Source organism: Lathamus discolor, chromosome 1 (genome assembly GCF_037157495.1).
Source record: "Lathamus discolor isolate bLatDis1 chromosome 1, bLatDis1.hap1, whole genome shotgun sequence".
Lineage (NCBI taxonomy): Eukaryota > Metazoa > Chordata > Aves > Psittaciformes > Psittacidae > Lathamus > Lathamus discolor.
In genome coordinates this window covers 123,328,685-123,350,459 of record NC_088884.1, presented here as the reverse complement: position 1 = coordinate 123,350,459, position 21,775 = coordinate 123,328,685, and the positions used below count along the sequence as shown (strand labels likewise).

General features: G+C 37.6%; 1 protein-coding gene across 5 annotated transcripts in view; it reads left to right on the top strand.

Moving 5' to 3' along the window:
• MARCHF1 (membrane associated ring-CH-type finger 1) overlaps positions 1–21,775 on the top strand; it is a 235,325-nt gene that overhangs the window by 192,508 nt on the left and 21,042 nt on the right. For all 5 annotated transcript variants that reach the window (XM_065693901.1, XM_065693878.1, XM_065693887.1 and 2 more), the window contains one exon: positions 11,539–11,719. In XM_065693901.1, the coding sequence (XP_065549973.1) occupies positions 11,539–11,719 (181 nt within the window). The remainder of the gene's footprint in view (positions 1–11,538; positions 11,720–21,775) is intronic.

Here is a 21,775-nt window from a genome sequence, read left to right as displayed (position 1 = left end):
TGCAAGCGCACACTGCAGGCTCATGTTCATATTTCTCATCAACCAACATCCCCAAATCCTTCTCTGCAGGGCTGCTCTGAATCTCTTCTCTGCCCAACCTGTAGCTGTGCCTGGGATTGCTCTGACCCAGGTGTAGGACCTTGCACTTGTCATGGGTGAACTTCATAAGGTTGGCATCAGCCCACCTCATAAGTGTGTCAAGGTCCCTCAGGATGGCATTCCTTCCCTCCAGCATATCAACCGAACCACACAGCTTGGTGTCATTGGCAAAGTTGCTGAGGGCACACTCAATCCCACTGTCCGTGTCAGCGACAAAGATGTTGAACAAGAGCGGTCCCAACACCGATCCCTGAGGGACACCACTCTCCAATTTAGAGAAAAGGATATTTTGTGGGAGAGTGTCGAACGCTTTGCGCAAGTCCAGGTAGATGACATCAACTGCTCTACCCCTGTCCATCAGTTCGGTAGCCCCATCATAGAAGGCCACCAAATTGGTCAGACAGCAGTTCCCCTTAGTGAAGCCATGCTGGCTGTCACCAAGCACCTTGTTGTTTTTCATGTGCCTTAGCATGCCTTCCAGGAGAATCTCCTCCAAGATTTTGCCAGGTACAGAGGTGAGACTGGTCTGTAATTCCCTGGGTCATCCATTTTCCCCTTCTTGAAAATGGGGGTTATATTTCCCTTTTTCCAGTGGTCGGGAACTTCACCTGACTGCCATGATTTTTCAAATATGATGGCCAGTGGCTTAGCAACTTCATTCGCCAGCTCCTTCAGGAACCACGGATGGATTTCATCAGGTCCCATGGACTTGTGCATGTTCAGGTTCTTAAGATGGTCTTGAACCAGATCCTCTCCTACAGTGGGCCTAGGGTCTTCATTCTCACAGTCCCTGCATCTGCATTCCAAGTCTTGGGTGGTGTGGTCAGAGCATTTGCCAGTGGAGACCGAGGCAAAGAAGTCATTAAGAACCTCAGCCTTCTCCAAATCCAGGGTAGCCAGTTCTCCTGATAGCTTCCGGAGGGGGCCTACGTTGTCCCTAGTCTGTCTTTATTTGCTACTCATCTGTAGATTATAGACTATAGATTGTAGGTTCTGTTTTTTCAGGATGGGTCCATGCACTTAATTAGCTCATTATCTGTGCTATGGTTTTCTTCAGATTCACAGTCTTGCATCTGAAGCAAAATAATTACATTTCAATGCAGATGTGCGCATATACAGTAACCATTTTTCTGTATGCAGATAAAAAAAGGAGATTTTGTTTAGTTTAAGACTGGTTTAACATAGCTGGTTGTGATGTAGAAAAATTGTTTTCTAGAGATGTGTTTCTCCAAGCTTTTCATCCTAGGTATTCATATCTTCTAGTTGTTGTGACCAAGCTGGCTGAGATTAATGGCTCTTGCCCAGATGGGATTGTGTGGAAATAGCAGAGGAACAGGGATCTTAAACAACTCCTGGTGCCAGTTATTTTGTTTTGAAACGTTTGGGTAGGCATTTTTTTTCCATTACTTCCTCATGAATTTTCTGGCAGTGAAACGCATTTATATGCACATATAAGGGAATAAGCTGTTTCCTCAATGTGCATTTAGCAGAATGAGTTGGAATGTGAGAAGGCACACCCAATTATAGCATAATCGCATATCAGATGAAGTATAGTACCATGGCATAATATATGCTTCAGCTAGTTTAATGTAGACCTCTTGGTCACTTTAAGTGAGACATTTCCTCTTCTAGTGTCATTATTTCTCTGTTTCCAAAATGTTGAAACAATGACATCAGTGATGTCCTTTACAATCTCTTCCTTGAACATACTCCTTCCTTTTGTAGTCCATTAGAAGGCAAGCTTTCTGCTTCTGGGATTAGGGATGCATACATAAATTCTGACCATGCTAAATTGTTGGGATAGGCTTCCTAAATCATACAGTTGGATTACCCTCTTCCTAAATTGCCCTTTGTCTGAGACTTTCTTTTTGTGTACTTTATTCTGGAATTTGCCACGTGGCTTGAGACACAACCTCAGAAATAGCTTTCTTGGTCTGCATGAGGGTAATCTCCCTGAAGGGGAAATCTATGTGTGGAACATGATAAACTGAGTGGATTATGAGGATTTAGTTCCGTGGATTTTCATGTGGGAATTACTAAGGAAAGAAAATTGCTTGTGATATTGCCATTAGTGTATCGTAAGTGCTTTGTGTATTGACTCTGAATTAATCTTATGGTATTTTTATTATTTATGATGGGAGAACAGAAATATATTTTCTCTTAGACTACTTATTCTTTTGGTGTGAAATATTTTTGTAGTAGATGCAGTCATTTCAGCAATAACACCAAACTGTAACTAGCTGAAAGAAATCACGCTTAAATAAAGTGGAGTTACTCACTATTAAAAAGATGCTTAGAAGAAGAATAATTTTGATTTTGTTTAATCACAGAATCATAGACTACCAGGTTGGAAGGGACCTCAAGGATCATCTGGTCCAGCCTTTCTAGGCAAAGCACGACCTAGACTAGATGTCCCAGCACCCTGTCCAGTAAGATCTTAAAAGTGACCAGTGCTGGGGAATCTACCACATCTTTTCCATGTGACTCCTGGTAAAACAGGGAGTTTCCATCTTCTTTGTAGCCACCCTTTAAATACTGGAACATGGTGATAAGGTCTTCCCTGAGCCTTCTTTTCTCAAGGCTGAACAAGCCCAGTTCTCTCATCCTCTCCTCATACAGCATCTTCCCAGTCCTTTCATCATCTCTGTGGCCCTTCTCTGGACCCTCTCCAATCTGTTCACATCGTCTTTGTATATCGGGGACCAAAACTGAACACAGTATTCCTGATGTAGCCTGACAAGTGCTGAGTAGAGTAGGATAATGACTTCATCTCTGCTGGCGTTGCCCTTGTGGATGTAACCCAGCATCCTGTTGGCTTTCTTTGCCACAGCTGCATGCACACTGTTCACTCATGTTGATTTTGTTGTCCACCAGAATCCTCAGGTCCCTTTCCACAGAGTTGCTCCCCAGCCAATTGGATCCCAGACTGTGCTGTACTATTGAATTGTATTTTCCCAGGTGCAAGACCTTACACTTGTTCTTGTTGAACTTCATCAGGTTCTTGTTAGCCAAGTCTTCCAGCCTATCCGGGTCTTCCTGTAGGATGGCTCTCCCTTCCAAAGTTTCCACTTCTCCACTCAAATTGGTATCATCAGCAAACTTGGTCAGGGTACACTTGATCCCATCATCCAGATCACTTCTGAAGACACTGAACAGCATTGAGACCAGTATCAATCCTTGGGAGACCCCATCAAAGACAGGTTGCCAGTTTGAAAAGGAACTATTTACCATTACCATGCAGCATGTCAGCCAGTTCCTCATCATGTGAATGACTCTGTATGCAGTCAGAAAATGGCAGCCCCTCATCTGAGGATTAAAAGAAGAGTATGGCATGCCAGAAGACTGGTAGGAACGCGGAGAAGTAGTAAGGGGGATGATGAAGTTGATTCATGAAATCCACAGAATCTACTTCAAGCATAATTTTTTTACAAATCAGCTTTGAAATGAAAAGATCACTCTAAACTTAGGAAAAGACTGTAACGGGAATTTCTATGTGTTAGCACAATCATAGATAGAAAGAAATAGTGCATATTGTGTGTGACGAGGCAATATGATTATGTCGTTTCTCTCTTTGAAATAGTGTTGTAATGGGTTTGGGGTTTTTTTTTTCATAATGTAACTTAGTAGGACCTGCAAAAAGTAGTGTCTTGCAGGAAAATACTTACATCCTGAAATACTCATCTAGCAGAGTGTTCATCAGAAAGCCGCTTGGGAGGAATAAGTCCTTATAAACTTCAGGAAAAAAGAGAAAAGTGAACAGAAGATAGTTACATAGGCTCAAATTCTACCACTGAAATTTAACACTCATTTAAAATATTTATACTGAAACCATGAAGCTCGATCCAGTAAATAATTTAAATTGTAGAATATGTAGGTTTAAAATACAATCCAAAGCCTTCTAAAATCACCAAAATCTGGAGGTTGCTGAACTGCCAGACTGTAGTGTTTGGCTGAAGAGGGTTTTTCACCTGTTTCTCCATTTTTGGCTCCTCACCCCTTCCTTTTAAAGAGCTGTGACTTCTGTTTACTATCCTCTTCGAAGTGTTTTCACAAGGTGACCTTCTGATAGGAAACTCCTGCATTTTGAGGAATCTTCTCCTCTGTATGATGGTCTAGTGGTTCATCAGTCTTTGAAGCAGTATTAAATCCTGGTTAATTCTATTCTCTGCCTGATGGTTCAAAGCCCCATCTGTCACCTCTTTAGCCATCTGGCTATGAAATCTCTTTTGGAAGCTCTCCATGATTCAGAAGGATGCAAGGAGAGCGGAAACAAGGAAAGTATGTCTGTGTTGCGGTTCAGGTCACTGAAATGGGGGAGAACCAAATCTTGGTTTCTACTTCTTTTTCTCAAAACCTATTATTATTTTTAATGCAAATAGGTGAAATGGCACCACTTCCTGATAGAAAGCTTGGGTGAGGAGGCATTTGGGTTTAAGGGTCCTGTTATTAAATATTTAAAGCTTGCTTATGTTTTGTAGGGAGTTTAGTTACTTAAAGCTTTGACTTTCACTAGGTGGGTGGGAGGAAATGTAAATTCCTTTTCAAATTGCAGTCCCTAGTACTTTGAACTATGTTCAGTGCAGTAAATCTTGTCTGGCACATATCTTGACTTGCATTGACAGTGCTTCTGAGGCAGGAATTACTTGTAACTGTTCAGATGGCTAGATATCCTATTTATCACCTATTATGGAAGATTAATAGAAGGACGAAAAGTGTTGACAAAAGAAAAGATTAAGTGTGCCTTTGCTAATGTTGTTTGCTCTTGGGTCTCTTACGAATTCTGATCACGTTTGCTGAAACCAAGAGAAAGCTTTACCTAGACCATTATGAAATTCAACTGGTCTGGTGCAACATTCTGGAAATGTTTTTCCCTCTAATCAGATAAAGACAGTTGACTGCATGGCATAATGGAAGGGCAGGAGTGACAGGGAAGAGGTGTACAAATTGATGGCATTTGGTATGGAGAATTAATGTGCTTCATTCACACTGTGTTTAAATGGAGGGAAAGCCCAATTTGTCATTTAGATTACTTTATCATTTAACAGTGGAAAGAATGAAAATAAGATTTAGAAGGAAAAAAAAGCCTGCAAAATGAAGCCAAGGGAAACATGGCATGCTGTAGCCTATTGCAGGGTGAACATATTTAGTGAATTTAACTTTCTTTTTTTTCCCCCAATTATAAATTATGCAGAGGCAGAATTATTTTGTTGATTTGGTTTGGGTTTTTTCTGTCTATAAATGAGTTAATTATTTGCTCTGAGTTGTTCATAAAGTTGTTTGCTTTAATTTTGGGTTCAATATACCTAAAAGCACTGTAAGCACTTTATACATTGGCAGAAAGAGAAAATGACCTTTTTGGACAGGACGACAGTTTTCCTGAGATGATCAGACAGCAGCAATGACGCAGCTTTGTGCACCCTTTTGCAAACCTTTTGCAAAAGGAATTGGTTCCTTTTGGTCCAATTAAGGTAACCTAGGAGCTTATGGTACTTCATGCTGGCAGCTAATAATCCTCATAGCCAAAATCAAAGCTAGGCATTCACTTGGTCCAACATTTTCCAGCTATGCTGCTTCTCCCTGACTAAGCTCCCTTTAGAATAGTGAGCTATAGTAACAAGATATACCCTCTGAAACAGGGTAAGAATTTATCTTTGCATAATCATTATCAGTGCAGGTATGCTTTCCAGTGAAGGGCAAGATTTTAACTGCCTTTGCAGTCATTTCTCACCGAAAATAATGGTTTTGGAATAAGCATTATCTTCCTTGACCGTATTTATATGGAGAAGGTATTTCCCCCTTTTGTTAGGGAGATCTGTTAAAAGTTCAAAAGCATTTCTATTCTACTGGCATAATTCCATCTGCAGGAAAATAACAAAATGGGTATTGTGCAACTGCATCAATTTAGTTCACAGTGCATAGAAATCACATCACAGTGCTGGTAAATATGTCACAGTCACAAGGCAATATCTCCTCCTAATTTTGTCAGTTAGCATAGACAGAGCTGCATAGCACCCAGGAATACTAGAACACAATACAGTTTTACATAATAATGTCATTTATAGCCCTTAAACATTATCATGCATCTTTATCAGTATGCCTATGTTCCCATATATACTTCTACTTTTGAATGCCTCAGAGGCATTCCCCTAGGTTGTACATTTGTTAATGAGGGTAAAATTTGACCTGTCATATTTTTAAGTAAGTCTATAAAAAGCTATCTGCAGAATGTTACCATAGCTAAAACCTGTCTCTACATGTAAAAGTCAAAATTCCTTGAAAATTTTATCAGGTACCTATCTGAAATATAGGATCCCCTGAAAGAGTTCCGGTAGTGCAGAATTACTGCAAACTCTTTTCGACCAGTGCTGCTACTAATGCCAAGGCTCTTACATGGCTTGAAGCACAAGCAGGGACGCACTGATTCATTCTTATTCTTAATCATCTTCTTTTGACAATAGTCATCTATGAAAATCAGCTGCAGAGATACTGTCATAGAGGAGCACTTGCCAGCTGGGTAGGGGTCAAGCACTAATTTTCACAGTGCACACAAGACTCCTGCAGAGTGAATGTATTTTCTACTTCACTACAGCAGCATAGAGATTGGCCCATTTTCTTAATTATGGAAGAGTAAAGTGGATTAGGGAAAGACAGGTTAAGATAACTGCTGTCTTTCCAGTGAGGGTAGAGATAAGCAGCTATTCTCTTTAATGAGAGTAAAATTGTTACCTTGCATATGAAGAAAAGCTACAAACTTGTTGGAATCTACCGGTATCTCTTGCAATAAGAAGCTTAGATGGTGACTATCTAGATTGTAATTTTTGTTGCTATGGTTTTGGCAAACAGAAGCACTGTAAGGAAAAGGTGAAAATTTTCCATGTGAACTCTTTGCTGCATACTGATTTTAGCTGACCTTTTAAACTGAGATTTTGAAATATTTGTGTGTATGGAAAAAATTATAAAACCTTAATTTGATAAGAAGTGAAGCACAGTCATCTAGGATAGCTCTTGATGTTTTTCTGAATACCAGCCTAAATCAAATTAACATATGAATGGCTACAAGCTATAGCCCTTCTGTTTCCTACTTTCCTTCCTGCTAACTTTTGCAATGAACAGGACCAGGGAGCACAATTCATAGTCATGGAATTAAAGACAGTATGACAATACTACATTCTGAATATGCCTGATTTCTGAGTGCTTGGTTTAACAGCATCTCATGATTTTAATCCAATAACAAATTTCTCTCTTTTATATATGTATGGAGTCAATGTGCCCTTTAGTGAAGGAGATAGGGTACCTTAAACTACCGGCAACTTTACTTACTAATTTTGAATACTCATTATGGTACACAGTTTAATATGTCACATTCAATTTCTCAATGAAGCATTGTATTTTCAGTGAGTTTTTCAGCATCATTTGAATGTGCCTTAAATTCAGTTTGAACAAAAAAGAAATGCTGAAAAATAATTATAAAGTGTTCTCAGAAAACTTTAACTTTTCATTTTATCATAAATCATTCTCTAAAGAAAAAATCTAAATTGAACTATTCTGTTTCTGTTTGAAAATAATTTTTTCTGTAGGGAACATATAAGAAATCTGCAACAATTTTTATATGAATTATGCAAAAATATTTCACAAAGACTAATTTTGTTTTCAGTTTAGCATTTTTGATTTCTCCTGAAAAGTATTCTTTTTGCTAATTTATTGCATCATAAGTGAACATGCTATTTAAGAACATCCTTTAAAGAATTTTAATGGATTTTTGCTGATATATACACAGTGTTGGCATAAATGTCTCTGTTTTGTACATCTGTGTGCTGAAGGTTGTAAAAATAATTCAGTGGTAAAGATATATGTGCAGGGTAATTAAAATGCTGGCATGTAAAGCAGAAACTTAGCAAAAGAATGACTGAACTGTTACAGCAATATCTCATAAAGTTTCACAGCCAGCTTTCCTTAAAGAAGTATATTCTGTGATCTCAACATGTAGGTTGTGTATACAGGTGTATATTTTATACACACCAGAAAAGAATTTTGTATATCTATCTGAATCGGAAGATCATCTAATAGTTCATACATGCTGTGCTGTCTGCTGATGATTAACAGAGCAAAAACTCCTTTGGAGCCTTGTATTCATCTTTTCCCCTAGCTAAGCAAGGTCTTGTTCATAGGCAGGAATCTTGAAAGCATTAAGCTATCAAATTTACAAAAAAAATAAATCTAATCAATCAGGCTCAATTTGTGATAAAAGGCTTAGAACTGAAAGGATTTGGTCAAGTAGCAGACATCCTTCCTCTCCATTTCCAGATAGCCATAAGTATTGTTCTGTAATGAAGGCCATTTATCTACTAAATGACTAGAAAGTTGAGAAAAGCTGCATATGTACATTCTGTAGGTGTCTGAGCAGCTGAAACTGCAGCTATTAACCACAGACAGTGTTGGGCTACAACTTGTAAATAAATCAGTGTAGATTTAGCAAAGTTTTTCTAGTGGGGTTTTTCATTCAACTCATTTTTTATGTAAACAAATTTTACTCTAAGAAGTAGTTCAGCCCCGTAAATAGTCTGATGGGGGAAAATTTTGACAAGTTCTGATTGTGTAAAAAAGAAAATCAGAATGGAAGTTCTGACTTGGTTTAGAGACATGAAGTCTGTATTTTGTATCCCTACCTCAGTTCTGTTTGCACAACATATTTTGCAAAAACAGTATTTACAATTTATTTTCTATAATTTGTGATAATTATGTTGTACATGTTGGATAAATAGAGCAAAGGACGAAGACACACAGAATTCTGATTCAATACTAATGGCTGAGCAAGACATTACAAGTTATCCCACCCACGTCTTTAAAAGGTATTTGAGCAGTTAGCAAACAGTCTGTTTCAATAGCTGTCAGGCACGCATGTATCTTAAAGACTGTGATTGTAAATTTAGGTAGCACTAATCTCTTTTAAGCTAGTTTCTTCTGGCTAAACAAATAATGAAGAGCTAAGTTGCACCAAAGAGCATTCAAGCTAATGAAAACCATGCCTTTGGTTATTTTCTCTGAACTTTAATTCCATTTGAAGTTTGTTTTTATTCTCATTACATATGTCATGGTAATAAAGTTAGAAGAGGCCATTCGATTATTTAGTTCGAGCTTCTGTATAATGTAAGCTCTTAATGTCTCCCTGTTATTTATATGTTTACCTTGTAACTTCTGTACAAGGAAAGCACAAATAGAATGTATAATGCATATATTGTTTTTCTGTAAAAGTATAAAGAATCCTTCATTTCAAATTTGCAGTATCACTTTATCTGAAGATCACAATGGAATTTTAGGTTTGCATTTTAGCTCTTAAAATAATTTTAAACAATTCTGGCACTAGTAGAAAAAACACTTTTGGGTACATAGATTAATTGTCTAATTCCTAAATAGTTTAAATGCTAAGCCTGTAAAACAAATTACGTATAGCTTGAATTTAAAGGAACAAAGAATAATACTTTTCCTTTGGCAAATAGCTTTAATTTTAAAAGAAAATTATTGGGTTTATGTAATGCTCAGCTGGGAATGCATTTGTTTGCAAAATAGCTATTCAGTGTTTTGAAACTTTAGTTCTGCCTAAGCTACAGGCTCAGTAAGAAGTCAGCATACAGCCAGTTTACACTTCGGAACTAAGTCCCTAATGCACCTTGCTTGTCTGGGTTAGTAAAGAAATGGCTGCAGACTAAGTTCTTGTAAAATGTGTCTCGAAAAATTAATGTGTGCAAGATAGTTGTGTGTATTTTCTCCTCCCCTCCTCTCCCATGGGATATAAAGTGCTGTACGGGCCCCACCGCAGACACTGAAACCTGGCTTTTGTGTAACAGCTTTCCAGAGCTTTATTTATTTTTTTTATTCAGCAAAGCAGTTTTGTTCTGCTTTCCCAATATTGTAGATTAATTTTCTCATTGCTCTAGGCTACACCAAGGAAGAATAGTGAAGCTGCTGGTTTTGATCCATAGATCTTCCGCTTAAACGATGGAGTCTCCTCCTCCCCCTGCTTGTAGACTTGGCAGCCTCAGTGCTATGCTGTAGGCAATCTTTCACAGGGTGTCTGTGCCAGATTACCTCCTCGTGACATACATCAGGTGCTCCTGTGCTATGAAGAATGTTGCCCTTCTTCCCTAACCTGGTCAGTAGGAAGGCAACCTCACCAGACGGGCCTCTCCAGCCCTTTCCCTACCCCAAGAATGGTGTGGCAACTGCTTTCTGCATAACGAGATGAGTTATTCCTCAGATGTATTCACTCTTCTGCCCACACACATCTAAGGGTGCCTTTTCAAAGTACTAAGTTTCTAAACTGAAGGTTTCATTTGTGTAACACCACAGTCTGTGCTGTTGTTGCTACTTCTCTATTTTGAAATAACATTTCTCCCCACCCCAGCTCTCAACCTCCCCATGCCAATTTGACACTTTGGAAATTCATTAGTGCTTGGGTGTTTTGTTGTTTATTCTGGGGTGGGGATGGGAGGGAGTTATTCTTTGTTGAGGTGAACTTCCTTAACTTCAGGTGTTTGGTTAAGCCTTCTGCTCACTGTAGAGCTTTTTCTGCCTTCACAGAGATGCTTACCAATAGATCTGTCATTGGTTTCAATGGATGAATGTTTTCCTTATGTGATCAGGGGTCTGTTTGGAAGGGGGAGGATCACAAAGATATTTGGACATGTGTCACAGAAGAAAACCATCCCATTTTGATGTTAGGACACTGATCACTTAATGCAAAATCACAATGTGAAAAGCTCTGTATCCCATTGCAAGGTAACAACAGTTCTGGGACCAACCTCTATCATAGCATCTGCTTACATCTGGGGGGGGGGGGGGGTGTTCTCCTAAGTAACACAGCTATCTGCTTCAAAGGGACAGTGAAGAATGAAAAGGAGGAAGGATCATGACACCTGCCTCCTAAAAAGTGTGTGCAAGTGTGTATACACTGTCCCATACGCGTGACTCCAGAGTACTCAAAACTGTTCACTAATCCTTTTAATTGTGTAACTCCAAAGAGGTATCCTAGGAACTTCTTATATTTTTTTTATACTGGATATTTTCAGCCTGGGTTAGATCCTGCTAACTTCGAGTGTTTTATTGGCATTACTTACAGGCCAAGAACTATTCAGCTCTTAGAAAGAGCACTGATATTTGTCTTAAATGTTTTGCCATGTATAAAAAGGAAAAATGGTGTTATTTCTATTGGTTCACCTTCAGACCACATAGCAAATTCAAACAGAAATAACTAAGTGAAGAGAAATTGCTAAATGGAAGAAGGAATAAGGGATATGTCTCTGAGCCTCAATCTGAAAGGTCACATACCTGGCGTCTTATGAATGTCAAGTCTGAAAATGAAAAAGCAGTGAAAATAAACCAGTGCGTCTGCATTGCTGGTTGGCAAGTTCCCTCACTAGCTCTTGCTGTCCTTCCTGTCAGGATCTGTCACTGTGAGGGAGATGATGAAAGTCCCCTCATCACACCGTGTCGCTGCACAGGGACCCTGCGCTTTGTTCATCAGTCCTGTCTGCACCAATGGATTAAGAGCTCAGACACACGCTGTTGTGAGCTCTGCAAGTACGACTTTATAATGGAGACCAAGCTCAAACCTCTTCGGAAGGTATGTTGCTTTTGAATTTCACTATCCTTCAGTGTCAAATAGCCACAATGGCAGTGCAAATCACTGGCCCAATTAAAGAAACATCTGCTTGTCCAAAATAGTTTTGTATTTGCTGTTGTTAATTCAGTCACGGTGATTTTATGTCTACATTTATATTAGTTGATTTACAGCAGCAGAGGATTTTGACTGAAGATCTCTCAGAACACATGCAATGTAAGTGCACAAATAACATTTTTTTAGTGGTTAGAATTTTTATCTGCAGCTTTTTCTTATTGGCTCATCTGCCTATATTTAAGCCAGAAAGGAATCTTTCTCATCAAGTTTTGCTCCTGAATAACACAGCCAGTTCACTCAGTAATTTTTACATTGAGCCTATAACTTCTAGTTGAGAATGACATACGAATGTGGAGACAGCAATTATGAAGTAACAACGTCCGTCAGTTTAGCTGCATCTGTTCTGTTACACTTGTGGGCAAATTAATCACTCGTACATTAAGGTTAGTTGATAGAATATAAACTACCGGGTGACCTTACATCCTGAAAGTCAAACGTATGTTATCTGTGCTCATCTGTTTTCCAAGATAAATCAGTATAATGGTACACAAGTTGTCAGTATAGGGATGGTAAGGAGTTTGTTAAACAAATGTGGGGTTTATTTTCTTTGGAGTGAATTATTTCGCCTTTTAATTTTTCTTTAAAAATGCTCTCATAATTTTGGGGGTTTGTTTTATCTTTGAAGATTGAGTCAATCTAGAACAGGACAAGTTTTGATTTAGAATAAATTTCAATATGAGAGACCTTGAAAAACATGTTGAAACTATTAGCTTATAACTAGTATATGGCTACATAGTAATGTTTTGATGGCAAAAGACGTTTTGATTTTGTCAGCCTCACACAGGTAGCAGCAGTTCAGAGAAAGGAGAGCAAATGGAATTCCTTCTCATTTTCCATTCAGAGAAACCTTCTAGTCAGTTGCTGATGATAAACCACTTCTGAAGAGAGAATTAGGATTGATTTCAAAAGCAAAGCTTGTGATAGTAAAGGACACAGTTCTCAAGTGCCAAGTAGATCTTTCCAGGGAGACTGAAAATTGAAACAGATGTAAATAAAAAAAGGATGACTGAGGACTTAATTATATTGACTTAGGGTTTAGTAATTGCAGATAAATTTTAACTAATGTGACAGGAAAGAGATAACTGTATAAAATCCCCTGCCTGTCGTATGTCTTTTGGGTTTTTTTTCTGAAAACAGGTTTTATTTCAGTGTTTTCTAAGCAAAAGACCTCAGATTTAGTTCCTGTAGAAGAGTACATATTCAGTTCCATACGAAACTTATTTTATTAAAAAAAAAAAAGCAAAAGAAGGAAACTATTTTCCCTACAGTGTAAGTTTCAGGCCTGCTCCAGAAGATGTCATTTCCATGGCTATTAGACCTGCATTGAAGTGACATTGTAGAAGTGAGAGGGCCACATCTCTCGACCAGTTTTCATTATAATCTCTACTCTCTACTCATGATGTGAGATTCTAAAGTTTGGTTCTTTCCTGTGCCTTGCAAAATACAGACTACAGGACTTAATTACATGCATCTATACTTCTGTTGTTGCAGTACCACAAAAGCAGAATTTAAGTATATACCAAACTATTTGATTTGAGTGGTATATTACCATCTTCATTCATGCCTCAGCCTTTCATGCACCCTCAATGTTTCCTAACAGCTTTTTATCAAAGTCTCATAGTAGAAACATATCATAGCAAAAACATGTTTGAATATTGTATCATACAGCTGTTAGCACCCATAAGTGATAATGTGCAGCATACTGTTAGCAAAAAATAAAATACCTTTACTAAATCAATAGGCTTGTGCCAATATGCTGTGCTTATTTAATTACAGAATCCCTGAAAGCACCAGACATCAAATAAAACTTAGTTTAATGATTTTAGTGAGTCTCTGCATTGAAGTAATGCTTTTAAGCATTGATCAACAGGTATTGTGTTTCATATATTTGAGCAGGTCTAATTACTTGGCTGAATATAAAATTAGAAATTAAATATTAAGCATTGCTTAGTGTGTCTGTTTTATTTCTCGTGGTCTCTGTTATGTCTATCTATGGTTATAGTGATACAGTTGCATTTGTAGCTTTACCTTTCAGCATTTGCAATCCATAATGCGGAATTTCTCATTTATAAAGTGACTTTATTTGTTATGAGTTAGAAAGTGGCAAGAAGCTTGTGGGAGTTCCTTATTGAGCTTTCTCAGGTAATAGCTTCATCCTGAGAAAATCACTTCTTCCTTAAAAAGGATGTTATCCTCGTAAAGTAACAACCTGCATTTCATATCCTTTGAATTTGGTGTTTGAAGTGTAGTAGAAACAGGAACTGAACGAAAATACTGTGAGTATGAAATGGATTGAAGTGTCAGATTAAAAGATGTTAAAAATGCAGGAATGTCTTCAAATGGAGATTTCTCCACATGTTCTCGCTAAACTTCCAAATATTTCTCATATTTAAATTTTGCTGTCCAGTTAAGATGTCTGGTATCTGATGAGATGTGTTACTTCGATGCATTATCTCAGCAGATTATTCTGTGGTGTTGGATGTCTATTTTCTCTCCTGATTTTATTTAATACTTGATAATAACTTGGTTTTGTGAGGCATTAGCAATATTGCACATTGTAGCCATGTAGTTACTCTTGGTCATTAAGGAAGAGCAAGTTAGTTTTTTGTTTAGGGAAGCATTATGTACCAGTTAAGGTTGATTTTCTTTCTGAAAGAAAGGGTATATGAGTTCATCCCTTTCAATGTTGAGAGTGTTCTTTTAGAACAGAGTGATAAGTTTCTGTTAAATTAAACAGAAGCAAAACCAGTGTTAAAACACTGATAAGGAAAGAAACTTAATCTTATTTATTTTGAATGTGTAGATATATCTTCTAAGTGTTTACTCCTCTTGTATTCTGTATTTGTATTTATACTGATAAACAGCACTTCAAAATGTGATATGAGGTTTCACACACAAGCCTCAGATAGGAGCCTGTCTTTGGGTTTTACACCCTTGAACTCTGTGGAACTTCTGCCATCCTAAGAGGAGAAGGAAAGAATGCTCTGTCTCCTCTTGGTATCATTAACCTTATAAATAATCAGACAGTAATAAGAGTGATAAAATGTCTATGACAGCTTTAACTCCTTTACAGGATTGAAAGTTTTAAGTCCCAGTTGGAGATACATGGTTCAGAACTTTCCAGAGCAGGGTATTTAGGTTCTGGAGAGAAGTTTCGGAACACACCAGCTCAAATTTCCATGCAAAGCAAAACTCAGTTTAAGCATATCAGTGCTCCTTTGTGGTCAGATTATTGATTAACTGGTTAAATCAGTTTGGGAAAGATTTCAAAGGTTTGGTGTAATGCTGATTATACTATTGGATCAAAAGCAAATATTTAGTTTTAGTGGAGTAGGTTAAAGATACTCTGTTTGCAACAAGACCATCGGAACAGTAAGAACTGTGTATCCAATTAAGATGTATAGTTTGAGCCAACAGACAGCTTGTAGGTAATGCCCAGCTGCAAAGCAGAGGAATCAGCAATTCCACAGGCTCCTTAATAAAAATAATAAATTGAATCACCTATGGAAGGAACGGAAGAAAATCAGAATGCTGCTTTGAGAGCTTTGATAGATGAAACAAAAGTCTTAATTAAATCTTTAAGTACCATTTCTCTTGTAGACTTACTGTTTCACTTTGGAGCAGGGACACATCTGTTTCTGCTCTCCCTATTGGAGTCAAAACTGCATAGGGGACTATTTTTTACGAAACAGTTGTCATCTGCACCACTTTAAATCCAGTTGTCAGAGCACTTGGGTAATGTGTGAGTGCGCCAGATTCAGCTCCCTTCTCTGTGCTCAACATAGTCCTAGAAAAAGAATAAACCTTTAAAAATATGACTGCCTGGGGGAGTTCATTCATAACTGGATGCTTTGTGGATAAATCTTGGGGTTTTTTTATAAAATCTGGTAGCATGCAGGATAAGTTCAGTGACAGCAAAATATGTTAAGGGTGCTAATTTTTTTTGGTTCAGTGCTACCTGTGTAATTCATATTTACATTCCTTACTTATGAATACAGTGGTCGCTGCCAAAAGTGATATAGCCTGCAGAGACATCTTCGTGAAATCCTGCTATGAAACCAAAAGTGGTCGCCATGGGAAACCATTTCTCCTACCAAAGTAGACTCCCAGAACCAGAAGCGACCTGCCGAGTCTCTCAGGAAAATAAAAAGAGAACCTTGGAGAACTCGTTATTGTAATGCTTGCTGTTCACTTCTTATTGCCCTGTGCTGTGAAGTATGAACCATCTGGCTTTTTCATCAGTTTTCTAATAAGGCTCATGATAAGAAGTGATAGCTAATATTGCATAGGTCATGTAGCATTGACTTGCTGTGGGATTCATTGCCTTGTAACCCAATTTGGTGGATACTTTGCAATCTTTAACATAGAAGATCCTACATTTCCTTTTAACTTCTGGTGCAGCTACACAGTGTTGTCAAGGCAACCTGCTCTAGTGTTATCTTTTTTCCAGTAAACTGTCTCAAAACATTGCTAGCCGCAAATCATTTCTTGTAATATGTGGGGTCAGACACTTCACTAGTATGCACAAAGGCACAAAGCTATTACTTTCTTATTGGCTATCATGTCATTATAGTGGATAACTTTGTGCTCGAGGGAGAATGTGTATATTAAAGCTTTTAAAGTAAAAATAATTCTATAGCATTTATATCCTATTGTGATGCCTCAAGGATGCAAAGGACTACATTGTTTGGACAGTTGTATTCCCAACTTGTGGGAGAGAGTAATAGAACTCTACTGCTAATTTATCTGTGTATAGACCGCATGTTGTAGTTTGCAGAGTAATGTTGTCGTGCATTTTGTGCCGTAACAAGAATAATAGACCTTAGCTTTCTTGTAATGGTAGAATTTGGGTTAGCTTTCGACTTCTGTATTTCCTTCTCTTCCATTCAGTATGGCCTTTATTAACACAACTCTTCAAGTTCTCATGGAACTCTGACAACAGATTCTAACCTCATGTGCCACATACCTTGAAACCATCATAACATCCCCTTAGGCTTGCAAAAAGCTGTCTTCCTGTGATACTTTGCCATTGTGATACTATTGTCGTTGCTTTGAACATGCATTCTTTTGAGAAGCAAGCAGAAAAAGTCTTACACCATATCATGCAATTAAAACTGTCATCTTCTAATTAGCTGCTAGTAATCAAATTTGCTCCTTCTGTTGCTCAGTAGCATGTACAAAAGCAAAAGGAATTCAGGAGCTTGTCCAGATCTGGCTATTAGTGGTGTCACCCACTTTTGCATAGTACCATGAACATCAGGTCTGGAAGGTACAAATCCTCCTGTGCTTTCTGAGGCTGAAAGAAACAGTTTGGTCTGAGCTGTTTTACAACTTGGATCAAAATGTTTCATTTCCATTTCAACTAGTGGGTCCTACCCTATCTTGCAGTTCAGCAGCCTTTCACTTACTTTGTTAAGAGCTTGAGGTATTCTTGTCTCCTTTTAATTTTTGACACAAAATGTATAGCTATTAATATAACATTTAAAAAGCATAATCAACCCAAGTATTGACAAGCCAGTGATTGTAATTCATGGGCTTCTGTAAAAATTACATTTGTGCTGTTTAATTTTGAAGCTAGGGATTTTACCAGCTCTAATGGGACTGGGCTGCTACTCATGATCTGATCTGATTAATGTAAATATTAATTTCTCACATAACTAACATGTACAATTTTACAGTGGTATTTGCCTCAAATTTATTTTACTGACACCTATTGATGTGAGATGATCTGAACAGAGTTTTAGTTCACAGGCTGATGCTTGCTTATTGGTGGAAGGCATGCAAAAAAAAAAAGCCTTCTCTTGAACATAGGAACATAGTGATATTCTCTTAACTTGTAGCAGTATGGTACTTGATCTAAATTATGATCTAATGGAATAATTATCAGTTATTCAGTATATTTTATGATTTTGATGTTATTTTAATTTTATTTGTGTAGCTTTTTATTAAAATTATCTGGAAAAAATGAGTTGGTTTTTTTTTTTCCAGGAATTATTCAGATCTCTAGTCATCTTTATTGATTTATATCTGTCAAAATTGTAATGTAAAGCATTTGTTGGAGGTCTTCCAGACTGAATAGCTTCCCTCAGCTCTTTGCCAGAGCACTAGACTGTACTTTTATGTTAATTACCGCAGTCTTTCCTCATCACAAATTTCCTTTATTTCATTTTTATTTAATTGGATCAAAAGAATCTCTCTTGTGGGAAAATTAAAAGACAGGGAAGATAACTGTAGCTATTCACTGAGAAATCAGTATTCTTGTTAAAATCATATTTATAGATAATGAAGCACGTTGGCTTCTTTTTTTAATCTTTTTTACATGGCAATTCAGATAGATACATATATACTGTATATACAGCTGAAAAAATAAGATGCATCTAGATATGTTTAAACAGCAATGTATTTAAAATTACCAGGGTTTTCATATAAACTAAGCTACATCTTTGTGATGATTCAGACTGATTTGGTTAAGGGAAGCTCAGAAGTCGAGTTACATTTTCTATACAATGTAGGTCAGTTGCTTTTACAACTTCAGGAAAAAAATGACCATTTAAAAAGAATTAGTATTCAGGTTCACTCGTACTATTAAATTAGTGAGTGATTGGGGGAGAGAATTCATGAAAGCATCTTTGATCTATAGAGAGAGAAAATGAGTTTAAAAGACATGCAAGATGTTCATGAGGTTCATCCAACAGTACCAAATGACTATTCTTCATTCAGTGACTTTCAGATATGGCTGCTGTTTCCAGTCAACTGTACTCCTTTTCTCACAAGACTCCTTAGCCTGCAAGGGGACCTTTGTACCCTTTCTTCCTCCACTTGCTGCTATGCTTCTCTCTGTTCCTGCTAAGATGTGATGCTGAAGGGCTTTGAGCTATAGTGATGTAACACACACATCTGTAGGCCAGGTTGCACAGCAAGTTCCCCAGGTAGATGGCTTTAGGTTTTTATTCTGTAAGACACAAGTTAGAACTCTAAGGAATTTTACATATTGGAAAGATTGTTTAAACTAGTTATGTATTAAATGGGAGAATTAAGGACATGATCAGCAAACAAAAAAGACAAAGCACATGTAGCACAAGGCAGTAGTAAGAATTTTCATGCTTGCACTATTTTAAGAGAAAGCAAGCGTAGATGAAAAATGTTTTCCAAGTGGAAGATGGAATAACTAATATTCTGTTGTAACTCCCAGAGAAGACTCTGTACACCATTTATAACTACAGCTAAATAAACAGAAAGTATGTTTGTTGTTTTAACTTTTCATGTGTCACCAGTTTTATTTCATCAACTCTAATTTCAAAATGCATGTGTCGAGATACTTCTCAGCAGGCTAAACAATTTGATATCGAGGAAATTAAGCAGTATGATAAATACTGAACAGAAGGTGATGCAAGAAAAGACTCTAACAGAACTGTGATCATATATTGTAATAACTATGTCTTAGCTGCCTAAGAGGAATTTCGCTTTAACTGAACAGGACTAAAGAAACTTGGAGAAGCGTGCAAGACTATGTAATAGGATGTTGATCTCCAGCATGTTGCTATATCCATATTTCTAATTCCTCTCCTTTTCCTATTTCTACCATGGTATCCCAGCCTTCTGTCCACATCCATCACACTGTTTAAGGCTAAAATACACTGAAATATGCAAAGGGAGCCCATGCTACTTGGTGTCTGGAGACAGAAACTTTGGCACAGACTACTGAGAGATGGGTTGTTATGGCTTCTGTAGTGGAGGAAGGGCTCATCTTTGCTTTGACCCTGAAACAATCGATCTCAAATCCAGCACTGAACATCTGTCATGGCTGCTCTTGTATTGCCTGTAGAGTACACACTACAAAATGCAGCACTCACACCTGCTTTGTTTGGAAAATGGAATCTCAGCTTAACTGGCCTTGCAGCAAACTTATGATCTGTGCTTTGTGGTATGGTAGCTAGATTGATTGATTCTTTTTTTTCATGTGCAGTTTTGGGGGAATTTTTTGGTGTGCCTAAGTTGTTATTTGAGAGCTGGACTGTGATTTAAAGGCATTTACTACTTAGCCACTGCAGGAGAATGTCTGGTGTTCAATTAGGTGTGCTGCTCTTTTGGAAAGACAGAGGAGAGAGAGGTTAAGACGACTAGCTGCAAAGAGAATAAAAGTGACACACAAACCAGATCCTTTCAATAGAATGATTGTAGAAATACTGTAGGAAGAGCAGGTAAAAGCATCTGTTCCTGTTCTTAACTGTGATAAAATTTAGTGGAGACATAGATTCTACCCCTTTTTTTCCTTGCTTCTTTATGGGTTGCCCATATGTAGCTTGTTTTTTTTTATTTTTGAGTAATAAAGGCATATGCCCAGGCACCTAACATAAATATTTTCTAGAGTTCTAGATGTGTGTCTCATGTTTTCAGTACCAGACATTATCCATAGTTTTGCATTGTGGTGATAGTTCATTCCTGACCAGTGGTTTAGTGTTTCACCTGCAGTTTATCTGTCAGGATCATCTTTTTAGATAAGGTACATGAAGTGTACTGTGCTAGGAGATAATGATCCTTTTCTTAAATAGCTTACAAGGCAAGAAAATAAACAGCAATTGTAAAAGGGAAGGTCATGATAGGACCAAAGTCTGATCATGTGGACTTCTAATAAACAAAGATTTGGTTAATGTTGTATCAGCATTCAGGGAGGATGCTTGGAAAATAAACATTTGGTAGAGTACTTTCACATTCTATATGTTGATGTAATAATTTCTAGCAGATGGGAGCTAGGAAGAAGTACCCAGTATGGAGAAATTATGCTGTAATTACTTGCCAGGGGGTTTCTTGCACGTTTCTCTGAAGCATCTGGTATTGGCCTCTGCCTGAGACAGATTAATGGATGAGAGGGACATGAGGTATCACTAGTCCTATATTTCCAAAGCATAGCATTTTTTTTTCTTGTTTAGTTTGTGTTGGGATGATGAGGATGCAGATACTGAAGTTCTAGTTGTAAATGGCAAGTTTCCTCAATGGTACTTTCAGATTGCAAAAATGGCTACTTCATTTTAGAAATTGTCTTCTCTAATTGCTTAATACCCTCATTTCACACTTTTTAAGGGTCTTCTCATTGATGACATACACAGCTAAAAAATTGCCTAAGTTTGTGAAGGGTGCATCCTGATTATATCGCTCAAGTCCAGCTCTTTTAACTGTCAGTTAATAAAGATTGATTTTGATAAAACTGAATTATTAGTCTTTGCAGATGATAATCTTAAGTGTTTATCAAAATGAGATTTTCCATTATGTGGTTCTTTTATTACTCTAGGCATACATATCCCGCATAAAGGCAAATTAAAGTGTGCTTTAGATATGCACCCATTTCTGGTCAGTTTTAAACTTTTAACAGGTGTTTTAAATACACCATAGACATTCATTTGAATTTCAGAGAGCTTTATTTAGTGTAACCTGGGGACAGAAATAGATTTTAGGCAAACTTCAGACAGGTTTGCCAGAGAAGGATTTGTACCAGTTCATCTAATGAGCTAAATAGATCAAGGTAGGGTTGTGCATTGATATGGCTCTATGATGCACCATACAAGTTGGGATTTTTTAAATTGATTTGATTTTTGTGTACTATGGCTAATGTTGCAGGTCTTCTAATCTTGATCCTAACAAGATTTTTTCTCTGGGATGTACCTTTTGATGACAAGCAACAACAAATACATTTTCTTTGCTTTTGTGAACCTGCTCAGCTCTTCCTCTCTAAAAGTGCTCTGGATGTGTTTGGGGAAAAGAACACAAAGGAGGTGTTTTCAGGGGCCAATCCCTTTTCTTTTTAGCCATCAGACCTGACACATTCTGTTGGACTGCATGAGAGGCGTTTCTTATCTTGGAGAAGGGTGCAGTGAGGCATGCATTGTCGCTCAGGCACAGGCTGTAGCCGCATGTTTAGGTGGCATGGAGTGGCTTTTAGTCAAA